This window comes from Setaria viridis, chromosome 5 (assembly GCF_005286985.2).
Source record: "Setaria viridis chromosome 5, Setaria_viridis_v4.0, whole genome shotgun sequence".
Lineage (NCBI taxonomy): Eukaryota > Viridiplantae > Streptophyta > Magnoliopsida > Poales > Poaceae > Setaria > Setaria viridis.
Window position 1 is genome coordinate 22,800,566 of NC_048267.2, and position 13,896 is coordinate 22,814,461.

At 42.0% G+C, this 13,896-nt stretch overlaps 1 protein-coding gene across 1 annotated transcript; it reads left to right on the forward strand.

Moving 5' to 3' along the window:
* Positions 1-4,757: 4,757 nt before the first annotated feature.
* On the forward strand, positions 4,758-13,740 carry LOC117857368 (protein REPRESSOR OF VERNALIZATION 1). Its single transcript, XM_034740004.2, has 9 exons — positions 4,758-5,078; positions 5,244-6,752; positions 6,876-6,938; positions 7,868-8,578; positions 9,798-9,932; positions 11,153-11,236; positions 12,085-12,141; positions 12,276-12,362; positions 13,229-13,740. Exons 2-9 carry the CDS (start codon positions 6,258-6,260, stop codon positions 13,511-13,513), a joined length of 1,917 nt encoding a protein of 638 aa, XP_034595895.1. The 5' UTR covers positions 4,758-5,078; positions 5,244-6,257; the 3' UTR covers positions 13,514-13,740.
* Positions 13,741-13,896: the final 156 nt, after the last annotated feature.

Below are 13,896 nucleotides of genomic sequence, written 5' to 3' on the forward strand. Positions count from 1 at the left end.
AGTGCAACGAGGCCACTTTCCCTTCCTTAAGGCATCGGGATTCTCCTCAACCGCTGCTTTCGCTCGGTGTGCCCGCTCAAGCTTCTTCTCTCTCTCCTCCCTGTTCGCAGCAACCCGCCTCCTTTCCTCCTCTTCCTTGTGCTTCTTTTCCGCAACCTCCTCTATGAGCCTCTTCTCGTACACCTCCTTCCTCTCTGCATCCCAGCGCATCATATACTCCAAAAACTCCTTGTCTTCAGGATTGATCTCAGTGTCGATCCACTGCTCAAAATCACATAGCGGTGGAAGGGTCTACAACAAATGCAATTGTTATAAAAGAAAAAAATTATGGACAATAATTATAAGACAACAACATTTCCTTACCAACATGTTAATGCGGCGCTGACGAAGTGTAGGTTCAAACGCAAAGTTGGAACACATCCAATACCTCTGCCTATACGTGGCATGTTCTTCGGACTTGGCTACCTTGCAAGGATCGCCGCAAAAGCACATCGGCACTGGAACACCACTAGGCAGAGGCAATGGATCGAACGCATTTCCGATCTTCTTTGCGCCATAACTACAATTTTGTTTATTTCGTTCTATGAATCAAACGCACTTAAGAATAAACCTACAATTAAGGTTTTTTCATTTGATCCACAACAATGAGTATATAACATAACTACGGGCGTTGAGATTACCTTAGTTTCTTAGCTTTTCCACGCCTCGGCATCCTACATTTGCATGAAACCCTAAGTTCAAAAATGCAAGAAATATATAGAGAATCGATGTGAAAAAAAAGGTATGACGGAGAGAGGATACCTTGCTCTTCAGGATCCACGGATCAAATGAAAGTTTCCTAAGCTACAATGTCGATTCGTAGTCTAGGGCAAAGTAGGGAGAGTAAAAACCCGAGAGAGTGGAGAATAATGAGGAGGAACTCTCGGGCAGGAAGAAGGGGCGGTATATATGGTTGAAGGCTTGGCGCCAGGGAGGCTGGCGCCGAGCCTCGGCGCCAAGATCTATGGCGCCAAGGCTTGGCGCCAGCGACGGTGGCGCCGAGCCTTGGCGCCACAGATCTTGGCGCCGAGGCTTGGCGCCATGGATCTTGGCGCCACAGATCTTGGCGCCAAGCCTCCGCGCCACATCAGCGGGCGGGCGCCACGGTGGAGGCGCGACGGAGGGACCTTGGCGCCAGGACGGCTGGCGCCAAGACGTTATACCTTGGCGCCAGCCAGCCTGGCGCCAAGCTGAGGGTCCATTTTCGGAATTGGTTTCGCCAGGAGCCTATTTGTGAGATTTTTTCGCGAAAAGGGCCAAAATACAAAAAAGTCGGGTGGCGGGTGCGGTGAGGTCACGATCCGACGAGCGATCGATAAGCACACAATCCGCCACATCCAAAGCGTCTTTAGCCTGCAGCCCTAGATAAAATTTCAGGCGGCAAGGGAGCGGTGAGAACCCCGATCCGCCGCGCTAGGGCTCCTTCAATTCTTGCACGTGTCTTGCATCAACCGAAGAAGAGATTCCAAGTTTCGGGACTAGGATCCCAGGAGCGACACTGCTGAGGACCCCACATGATCGAGATCCACACGGATACGGCCGTGCAGTTCCTCAGGAACGCGGAGTCGTTCACCTGCAAAATTGCGGGCGGCGACAGGAGGTGACCGTAAGGCAGAGTTCGCAGCGGATTAGGGAAGATGGTCAGCGACGATCAGATTGCGCCGCCGGTGATCTCAACGTCTCACCGGCTCTGATATCAATGTAGGGTTTTATGGATCTAGACGATCTACTCTCTATTCTTCTACTTTATTCGTGATGCCGCTTACAATATATAATGAGATTAGAGGGTAGGGACCTATTTACACACTTATTCCATCTGTGTTTCGGAAAAATCCGTGTGACTCCTAAACCATGTCACCAACCACGATAAGAAAAGTTAGTTTAATGAGTCTAAAATATATTAGTTCCTAGCACACATGTGTGAGTCGTGTGCCATGATCAATTGTATATATGAGATCAATTCTAATCTGATCATGTGGATTAATAGCCTGCAGAGCCGATCCTGCAAAACAAACCCAGCTCTTCCGTCGTGTTGTACCCGGATCAAACATGTACGTACATAATAAACATTTCAGTAGAGTCGATCTCAACTTGTTCCTCTCCTGTATTCCAGCACAAACGTCCTCGGCACCTCGAGTACAAATTCGTCTAGTTAGATTCCGCATCAATAATTCCCCATCACATGCATCCGAATAATTCCACATTGAGTTGAACAATAAGCACAATATAAAATAATGTTGAAAGCCACATAAAAACCCAACAATCTCTTCTGAAAAAACTATTTAAAATAGACGGAAAATATACTTGCACTGAAGTCTGTAGCAGGTTCTTTGTCTTCCCGTTTTACAGGTTACTATCTTCCTCATAACAATTTGATGCATTGAAGTTTGTAAGAGGACCTATTCTTGTAAATTGTTTCGTACCTTTCAACCAAAGGCATCTCGTCGCTTTGTTATACCTCATTAACCGAAGATAGATCATTTCCTTGGGATTAAAAAAAATGGAAACACTAAAAGGGACAAAAGTGCTCTAGGGACATTGGCATAGCCTAGGGCACAAGTTTGGTAATATCATTTTCACATGACAATTTGGAGATATTGTAAATAGTACTCCAATACTTGATGTCTAAGGCTACTCCAGCAGTGAGGGGTTTTTTATTGGATTTCATTCTCATTAATTGGCATGTCACGTAAGGGTTTTTTTATTGGATTTCATTCTCATTAATTGGCATGTCACGTAGGATTAATAGAAGAGCTTTGTGACTATGCTTTTGAAGTACCAGTGGTACTGCAATTGCAGATACTTTCCTTTCTCATCCTTCTTACCAAAAAAGAATTAAATAGATTTACACATAATTAAAAAGGCATCATAGTAATTTCTCACTATTTTTGTACTTGGTCCCACCAAATTGGTACTTCTTGGTACTTGTCTTTAGGTATTTCATGGTACTTCCTTTGTTTCCACCGTTCAATTTTGCTGGATGGACGGCTCTCATTTTTTTCAAGCACTCTAAAATTTCTCTTAATAAAAATACTCAATGAAAAAGAAAAGCAAAAGCCTTGCTCAAGATATTGACCTAAATGGTGCAAAATGCTAGAACAAGATGAGATCAATGAATGTTTGGTTGATCATAATGAGCGCTATGCTATTATCTTCTCTAAAATTATCTTGAACATTATGGTTCAGACAAACAATCTTGGGCGATCGGCTTTACTATATAATTCGATGAGGCACCTTTATTGGTTCTGAAGCATGCAACGATCAAGGAGTTGTCTGAGCAGAAGGTGCATCCTTGTTCTTCAAGATTTGCATTCCTTAGAAGCCTTAGAATTTCTACATGAATGGGCGATGGATGATTTGAGTTTTTCTGTACAGAGACCTTGATTAGTAGATATTCCTACTCGCTGATAAGACAAGCCCCATGTCCGATCCTCATCGAGAACAAAAACAACAAGAGTTGCAGAGATTAGTCAGATGGAAAAGAGAGAGCAATTATAAAAAGGGTAAATTCGTTCTATACCCCAGAAAGGCAGAAACATCACTGGTTTAGTTAAAATACCGCCTAAAGATGCTACTATGCTAGGGTTCCAGACTTTAATTACTACCTCCCCTGCTTCCATTTGGCCCTTGTTCTCTTACCTCCAAACTCCCAACTTTGACACTATGCAAAAAGAAGATTCCCCATCACATCAAACTTGCGGTACATGCATGGAGTACTAAATGTAGATGAAATCAAAAACTATTTGCACAGTTTTGTTGTACTTTGCGAGACGAATCTTTTGAGCCTAATTAGTCAATATTTGGACAATAATTCACAAATACAAACGAAACGCTACAGTGTTGCTACAGTATTTTGGCACCTCCCAAATTCGCGAAGTAAACAAGGGCTTGGCTTTCATTTTCTCGGGGTATCAAATTCACGAGTGAATGTCAAATATAGCTAGCGTCTGAGGATGGTCTGGAGTGGCGTACGGACAGTGGCCAGCAATGATCGCCACGGCAGAGGGTGTGCCTTAACTTGTGGGGCCGGGACAGAGTCAAAGGAGAATGGTAAGGGGCACCTAGCTGGTCTCTATTCAACTTACAGTGTGATGGAGTTGTGAAAGCCGAAACATTTTTTACTTTTAGCTTCTCGTCAAAATCCAAAAGTTAAAACACAATCAACTTTTAAATTGACTTTCTAGAAGTAAAAGACGTATTTGTATTAGAAACGCTTTTGTTAGGGATGTTGTTTTGGAAGGTATTATTACATGTTTATTAGTTCAAGAGCCAATCTCACGAAGACCACACTTTTCTAACTTTTCAAAAGCGAGTGTTTTCAGCACCCCGTAGATACCTTTGTGAAAAATAAAGATCAAACAAATGAGCTAATTTGATAGCTTAAGCATCCCTCAACCACGGCGATGGTGGTGAATCCTTGGTGCAAGGAGAGGCAGCAAAGCCGACCGTCCACCTTCGCTTGTAGGTGGTGCTGGGCAGGCGTTCCATGTAAGATGCGGAGTGAGATTCAGTCTAAAATAAAAAATTGAGGACTAAAATGGTCACTTTGATAGGATGGAGATAGCTATTCCGCTAATTAAAATCTAGCACCGGCAGTCCACGTCAGTCTAGAATCAGAAGGCAAAGCAATGCGCGTTTGCAAGGGTGGTCAAGGAATCGTGAGGTGTTTTTTTTTTCGATAAAGGAAGAAGTCCACGTTACTCCTAACCTCTACCCTAAGTCTAAAACTCGACCCTGATCTATGAAACCATCAATTGACATCTTCGATCTCCTCAAACCAACCCTCCTCGACCCATACCAGTCTGGTTTTCGTAGAAGGGAAGGGAGCGTGGCCGAATGGAGGTCTTGGGCGACGCCTCGGTGTGGTGCTTCTGCTTCGGCAGTACCAAGCTAGAGCAGATCAAGTCCAGCCTCCTCGCCGTAAAAGGTGCCGTCGACGAGCATTATCCTTCCCCAATGGTTGCGTGGCAGAGGGTTGCCTCCAGCTCCCCCACACACGGGTGTCAGGATCTCCTGATTTCTTTCTCTCTCACGCTCAGGTAGAATCCTTTAGGATTTCTTTCATCCTCATCTCCGTTCTTCTTACTTTGACGTCTTATATGTGCATGCCTGCTTGCCTTCCAATCCATGGAGGAAGCTGCTGTGCTGCATCCATCCAAGCACCTCACAAAAGTCCGCTCTGCCCACCTCTCCTATTTTTGCAGCTCATCTTCTGAAGCAGTCCTAGTCACGGAATCACCCGCCTCGTAACAAGTTTGCCGGTGCCGGCGCGCTCGACGACTCCTTCGGATTCCTCTTCTCCACGCATGCTCTTCCTCTACTACTCCGGCAAGCGGCAACACATCTGTTTTGATTCCCCTTTGCTGACTAGGATGACTAGCTGATGGGAATGCTAGCAAGGCAGAAAACCAGACTGGTTCAGGTTGTGGGTGTTCGATGTCTGGTTTGAGGAGATCGAGGGTATCAATTAGACAGTTTTATAGATCGGGGTTGAGTTTTAGACTTAGAGCAGAGGTCTCCCTTCGATAAAACCACGTGCGTTAGTATCAACTATCAAAATGAGCAGCAGCTTATATTTGAATTTGAGGTCGCTCGTTAATCATCACTTAGGATGGATTTGTTTTCTATGTCTAAGCAGATGCATTGTTTTCAATTTCTAAAAAGTGTCCATTTGTGACGGGTGGAATGAAACATACATACAAAGGAGATTGTAATATCTTTCTTCGTTGCCGTGGAATAGAGTTGCAAAGGCACGACGAAAATGTGTTTAGACAAGTATAAAATATTTATTTTTTCCTTTTTAATTGAACGAGCTTGATTTGTTCGTTTTTTATTTTTAATTTTGACACAAAGAGTTTGATTGGTTTCATGCCAAAATATTGGCATGCCAAAATTTTGGCCACTATTTGGTTAGTACCAAATTTTGCCCGTACCTTCTATTTATCCTACCAAAATTTGAGCAAGTTTTTTTCAACTTTTAACTTGCCAAAATTCTGGCGTACCAAAATTTTGGCATCAAACCAATCAGGTTGTGACGCGTGGGACTCGACCCGACGACCACGTCTCGACTCTCGCGTCAGGTGCTCCTTCCCCGTTGTTAAACGGCTAAACCCAAATCCGAAGCCCCAGCCCGAAGCCCAAACCTCCGATCCCCATTTCTTCCACCCCGTGCCACCTCCCACTCCGACGCAAACCCCCAGAATCGGCACCGCGGTGAAATGGGGCGGCGGCGCCGATTCACGCAGCTGGACGACGACGACGACGACGACGACGTGGTGCCCGTCAAGTCCAAGCCCTCCGGCGGCGCCCCCTCCTCGGGCGCCAACTCCAGGAAGCCGCAGCCGCCGCCGCAGCAGCAGCAGCAGCGCCGCCGCGTCCCCGCGGACGACGACGAGGACGACGACGAGGAGCTCGAGGAGGAGGAGGAGGACGAGAAGGACCTGGAGGCGATGCGGCGGGCCGAGGAGGAGGAGCGCCGTGAGCAGGAAGCGGAGACGCAGACCCGCCGCCGCCGTGGACGGCCCAAGCGACGCCGCGAGCCGGAGAGCGAGGACGAGGAGCACGAGGAGGAAGAGCCGCAGGAGGAGGAGCCGCGCGAGGAGGAGAACATGGACCCGGTGCCCGTCGGGGACCCGGTCAGGGTCACCGGCAAGGGGAAGAAACAGAAGAAGCACTACAACTCCTTCGAGTACGAAGGCAACACCTACGAGCTGGTAAGCCGCTGCTTCCTTCCTCTCCCGCTTCCCGATTTCTGCTCTGTTGGTGTGTTTTAGGGTTTCGGGAGGTGCGGATTGTTTGCTTTCCGGTGGGTGATTGCTGTGGGCTTAATTGTGCAGGAGGATCCCGTGCTGCTCACGCCTGAGGACCGCACTCAGAAGCCTTATGTCGCCATCATCAAGGTCTGTGATCGGATCAGGGACTTGGCAATTTTAAATGTTGTTTCATTAATTTCTACTCGTTTGTTTGTCGGGTTCCATAGGCTAGTTCACAAAACTTGATGTGTTTGCAGCCATTGATGCTTCTGTTCTGTGATAATCGAGTGACCAGAGTCTTTATACCAGTAAGACATTTTTTTACTATGAATGCTACTCCCTCCGTCCCAAATTGTAGGTTGTTTTGGCTTTCGTAGATACATATCTTTTGCTATGCATCTACATAATAGGTTATGTCTAGATATATAGCAAAACCTATGTATCTAGAAAAGCCAAAATGACCTACAATTTGAAATGGAGGGAGTAATTGACTAGGAACATCGTATTAGGCTAGGTTCTAGCTTGTGCTATTTTCAAGTTGGCATTTTGCCTAGACTGTAACTCAGCATCAAGGTGTTTGTTTATGTGACCTCACAGTTTTCGCATAAATGCTTCCTTTAAATGTAATAATCCCTAGTTCTTTTGGATTGCTTATGTTGTCCCCTTCATCTGGTTGTTAGTAGTAACTTCAAACTATTGCTTTGAATTGTTGAGAAATGGACGCCATAGTTGACATTTTTCATGAACATTAACTAAGTGCTTGCTGCTAGGTATCATTTTGGGTTTGATTTTTTTTTCTTATGTTGCCATGGATGCAAATGGACCCCAAGCTGAGGCCAGCCTTTGTGTTGAGCAGTTTAATGTCAGCCTTACCTTGTATTCTATGGCTGGAATGATTACCTATTCTTGCTAGTGCTGAGGCCAAAGCTCCTTATCACTTTACAACCAGAATGATATGTTTTAATATAGTCATCCTTAGTTTTTGATACAGACACCTACTTGCTTGGTTCTCTACGATATTTGATATTCCCAACTTCCATTTTTTGTAACACATTTGCATACTTATCTTGGAACAGGATATAACTGAAACTGAGGGTAGCTTAAATGTGACTGGCCAATGGTTTTATAGACCAGAAGAGGCTGACAAAAAGGGTGGTGGAAGCTGGGTAGCACGTGACACGAGAGAGCTATTTTACAGTTTTCATATCGATGATGTGCCTGCAGAGTCAGTTATGCACAAATGTGTGGTTCATTTCATTCCTCAACACAAGCAGATTCCCAGTCGAAAACAACACCCTGGATTTATTGTCCAGAAGGTCTACGATGCAGTTGAGAAGAAGCTGTGGAACCTAACAGACAAGGACTATGAGGATAACAAGCAACAAGAGATTGACCTCCTTGTTAAGAAAACAATAGACCATATTGGGCAGCTTCCTGATCTCGAACCTGAAGAAATGCCTATTGACAACAGCGATCATTTATCAAATAAACGAGGCCTACGTAAAAGACCTGTTAACCCTATAGATGTAACAAGAGAACCTCCAGTTGGCAAATCTGAGCAGTTTGCAAAAGCAGAGACACCTGGAAGTGATAAGCTAAGGAACTATGACATCCTTGTCAGATATAAAGCACTTTCTGGTGAAGAGTCTCGTGATAAGTGGGTTGACAAATTGGTAGATTGTATTCCACTAGCATCAAAGGAGAGTGCCAGAGCATCTCATGCTGATCCTGATGCTGCTGCTAGAAGTTCAACTAATGGTTCATCTGCAAAGGATGTTGGTTCTGCTGTAAGTTGCTTGTTTATTATCATCCAAATGTTCTAAACTCTTGCATACTGTATCTGTCTTCAATGTATTGTATTTCTAGTTCGTCAGTAAAGATGTTGATGCCATTAATCATGTTGTTGGATTATTAGCTCCCCTAACTCCATCGCAAATTATTGCAAGTGCTGCCAAATGATTCCTAGGCCATTGTACAACTTACCAAATGAAGCATCTGTCGCTCAGGGACACTAATAATTGGCAAACATAACCAAATTTGATGGCTGCTAAACTGATTCTCCATTTGTTTATGAAATAGAATTTTTAAATGCTCCAGAACCATTTATGTTATGAATGCCATGGCATTTTCAATGGATTTCTGAGGCTACATATTACCTTCATATATTAACATGCATTGCTAAAATGAGTGATCTGGGATGTGAGGCTTCAAAGCCTGTCTCACAGTCAAGTAGATGGTTGTGTTTATGCTGTGGCTTGCTAGTATGGCAGAAGTTGCACTCTCTGTGTTGTGACATAGTCTCTTATTTTGTTCCATGTTCAAGGCTTATAGATTGAAGGGAAAAGAGATACACTTAGATGCTTGAATAATGTTGAATTTGAGGCATCTGGTGTTTACTGTTAGTCTGCTAAATTTTCTCTCTCATCTGTCACTGGTCAGTATGATTTCTTCAGCGAGCACTAATTATGGCCATCTTGTTAGTGCTTATAATATAAGCTTTGCTTGAGTTGGTAAATTTTGGATAACTGGAAGAATGACGGTCGAAAATATTGACATTGCTTGTGTGGCTCCTTTGAGCTTGGCGTTCACAAATGTGTTCTTTGAAATGCACTTAGATTGAGAGCACAGATTAATGATTTTTATTGAATGAATTAAGAAATCTCATGGTTTGGGCAGAACTTGGATAAATTTGTCCCCCATATGAATTTTCAGCATAATGTTTCTTGCTCTGATTAGCTCCATCTCTATCCTCTGTCTGTATGTGCATACATGTACAATCCATTCAGTTTCTTTAAATAAAGAGCATGTCTCATGTCTAATTTTTCTTTTTATATTTGTAAGTTTACTCCTTTTAACTGTTTATATTTATGAAAAGAAGGAACTTATATATTTGCAAATGCCTTTAGCCTTCTCTTTGATTCTTTGCTTCCCTCGTTCCATGTTTCTGTACATCTGTTGATCCTTCATTTCCCTCTTATAATGATGATTCTCTATGTTTTCAATCAGGACAATGAAAAATCATACACACATGATGTTGTTGTTCCAATAATGGTTGCATTAGAAAGATCTGCATTTGAAGCTCTAGGCAATGATTTTCTGAAGTATAACCAGAAACTGAGACAGCTAATGTTCAACATCAAGGTACGCATGTTTTTATCATGGGCCACTTGATAACTTTAGATAATTACCTGTTATCATACCATCAATCTTGATGGTGCATTACTGCAGAGAATGTGTGTTTGTACTCGAGCATGCATTCATTATGTGCTAACATATATTCTTCTTTTCCAACATAGTTTATACCTTGACAACATAGAATATTTCAGTTCAGATTGTTTATTATGTTTTGACCAACCTAAATTTTCAGTTTTAAAACTGTCCAATTTGAGAACCTCCGCATGCAGAGCTTGTGTATACTGCAAAGTTATTGGCAAGCAACCTCACCTGTATAGTTATGTTAGCTTGGTTCAAATCTGCTCTGTTGCACATTTTTAAGAGTCCATAACTTGCAGTGATTCTAGCAATAATATGTTACTGAAATTTGTACTACCACAAATAAGTTTTATGTTGATCCTATGGTTACCATCATTTCAATGATCCAATCACCATTTACTGTCTGCTCACACAGAGCTTGTGCATGCTGTACAAGTACAACTAAATTAGAACTTGCACATCTAAACTGCTATCCACTTGAATGTAATTGTAAAGCATTATCATCTTGACATAGCTTCCTAGGTAACATGCAAACACAATAGCCTGATGGCCTTCTGCGTTATAGCAGTACTGCCATTTGATAAACTTGATAAAAAGCGAAAACAGTCTAGGTCATCTTCTTCATAAGATGTATCAGATCCACATGTTCACCAAAGTACAATAGAAAAAAAAAACAAGCTTCACATATCATGGTTTGAGCTGAAATTTTGTCATCCCAAATATAATGCTGTGAATAATAGACCTTTTCTATAATCCAACTCTGTATCAGGATGAGACTATGTTATTATTTCATGTTATTAAAAAGCAAATTCTGCATCCAGCCATCTTCCAGTGTTCAGAATATGAGGCCATAAACCAATAACATCTACTAATCTGAAATTATAAATCATATTTCTGGAGGAATATTTGTATTGCTATTGCTATAGTAACTATCACACTTTGTCTGATTATCAGGATGATGGCAATTATATGCACCCTAACTATTTCATATGTGGTCCCCTTTCTATATCAAGGATTATAACTCATGCTGGATTGCACTTCTCTTTGTTTCTATTGTTGTCTATGTTTCAATAGATGTTCTTTGAATGTGTTTCTATTGTTGTTATTTGAATATTGGACTTACCATGGTTATTTTGGTTATCATACAGAATAGCTCTAAACTACGTAGCCGACTGATGGACAAGGAGCTTGATCCTCCAGTTCTTTTAACCATGTCCCCTGATGAATTAAAGGTCTAATTGTCGTTTTAAATATTTTATTTATATTTTTGTCATTATATGAGCCAGATATCCTATCTTCATTACCTTGTTGACTGAAATCGATTTCATCCATGTGCGAATAGCTTCACACTCTAGTTATTTTAAGTTGATAGGACAACTTCATTTTCATTGACAAATTTGATAGGTCAATTTAGCATCTTGTGGCAACATGGGTGACTGCTGTTGCAGCTTGAAACAGTGCAATATGGCACCATTGTAATGTATTATTGTGTAAGAAGGGCCCAGTGCTTAAACTTTGTGCAGTTACTGTAGACTTTTGAGTTTTGTTTTTTACTGTTTATATCCCATAAGCCCATAAATGATATATGCCCTATATCCTTCAGTTTACATTTAAGTCGGCATTTTGAGGGTGTGTTTGCCTGAGCCTTTTAAGACCAAATAACAGTAGTCTTATGTATAACGGGCACGGTTCCCTCTTCTAGTCAACATCCTCCTTGCTCCACCCTGGATGATAGTACATGGTTGAGAATACTCTTCTTCTAGGCAGTGGTTGTGTAAATTACTTGGTGACCATCTGTGTTTGTTGGTCTGTGAATTTTGACTCTTAGCACTATTGTGCTGTTTGTGTCTTGTCATGTTGAACATGCAAGAACATGTTATTTATTATTGCTGTATTGAGTATACTGAAGTACTAGTAGTGTACATTTACTGTTGGACCCATGTTTTACTGAAATTATTCTTATGTTCTGAGGAGTTTTTTTTATATAATTTCTGAATCTGTTAACGTTTTCCAGCTGTATATCACACTGCACGAAACCCTTGCCACAAATTCCTTATATAGAGTATTTACAACATTTCAGGTTGGTTTGACTTCAGCAGAAAAAACATCTGAACCAGAAGAGTCAAGACAGTTGCAGGTATGGTGCATATATTCTCTAAACTAAGTAATCAGTGAAGAGAACAAAGAGGAATATTCATTACTATAACTGATTTTTTCACATGCAACTCTTTTACACTATGATTCTCTAAGTTTGTCATTTGTTTTACTTAGATGACTGATACAAGATGTGAAAGATGCAACGAAAAGAAAGTTGGCATATATAATATTATCCATGCAGGTCATGGAGATCGCTATCAGGTCCGAAATTTTGTTCATGTCGTGTTCTCTTTATCTTTCATACCAGTTTTCTGACACAAGATGGAATGAGATTGCTTTATTTTGTTGCTAACTGTAACATTGGTTTTTCTTAAGTAGTTACATACCATTCATACTGTCTGCTTATCTCATTCTCTTTTGTAGGGCAAATAGCAAATGATAGTGTTTACGTTGCAGGGAAAATCTCAATGTGTCAGTTTATTTTTTCTTTAGCATGTACTGCAAAAAGTTTAACTCAGTTGTAGACCCCTTAGGGTGTAAATTAGCTTGGTTTTATAAGATTATGATGTTAGAAATCCCATTCTGCAGTCTTAGGAGTTTAATATACGTTTTCAAGGTTCTTCAGAGTAAATCGGACTTGCTGCATTCAGTATCAGCTGTGGTTAGAACCAACAATGATTCAGTCAAAATTAATGAACTTTATGCTTTCAGCCAAGATAGACCTTAGGTTAGAACTGGCATGGTAACTCTTGATCCTTGAAACGAAGCAAATGCTGGTGGCAGCCTTAATAAAATGGACCTTAGGTTCATTCTATAACCAATTTTGAGGAGATAACAGGTTGTTTATTTCTGAACCCATGCTACCGTGCCACTCCCAATTTCGAGGGTATAAAACTATGGCGAATTAGTTGTTCTTTTTTTTTTAGAAAAGGCAACTAGTTCTGTCAGCAAACTTCTTTGAGTGGACGTTCAGTGTGTATAGAGAGATTTAAACAGTTCTACTGGTACTGCTTAACAGATGTACTGTTTACCTGACGTCCTGCCAACTTGGATAATATTACTTGATTGATTTAGAAGGATGAATTTCACATAGGGAACTGACCTAAGTATTTTCCTTTGGTTTCCAGCTTGAGTGTACTTCTTGCGGCCACACATGGTTTTCATCAAGAGATGCGATCACAACACTGACTGAGGACGCCCCAAGCACTGCTGGGAATGTGGGCACGGCCCCCTGGGCAACAGCAAAGTTCGACGTCCTGGAGAAGCTAGCGAGCCCACGGGGCCAGCCTGACAAGCCTGCTGCCGGCGCCCTCCAAAAGAGCACTGCGGCCTACATGCCAACACTGGAGAAGCAGAAGTCGTTCGCTAAGCCCAAGACGGAGGAACCCTCCCCTGTACCAAATCAGGAATAGAACTGTATGCATCTGTGGATCGGTCTTTGGCGTTAGGAAGCACGGGATTCAGGGACATAGATTTGTACATAAAAGATGTAGGATTGCTTTGTCTCCGTTTCTTAACATGCCACCAACTCCGGTTTACTGGTTGGAGTTTACAGTTGGTATCTTCGCCCGGTAGTGGTCGCCTCTGATACTGTCTGCTGTGATGCATAGCTTGATGGCTACCACCTCTTTTCAGTCTATTTTGAGGCCACCTGTTGCATTTACTAGTTGAAATATTTTAGCTTTTCGGAGTCTCCAAGATGCATATTTGAGCGCTACTTTAGTGATCAAAATACAACTATGTGTCCTGAAATCAAGCAACTGCGCCAAAAAAGAATTTACAAAATCACAAACAA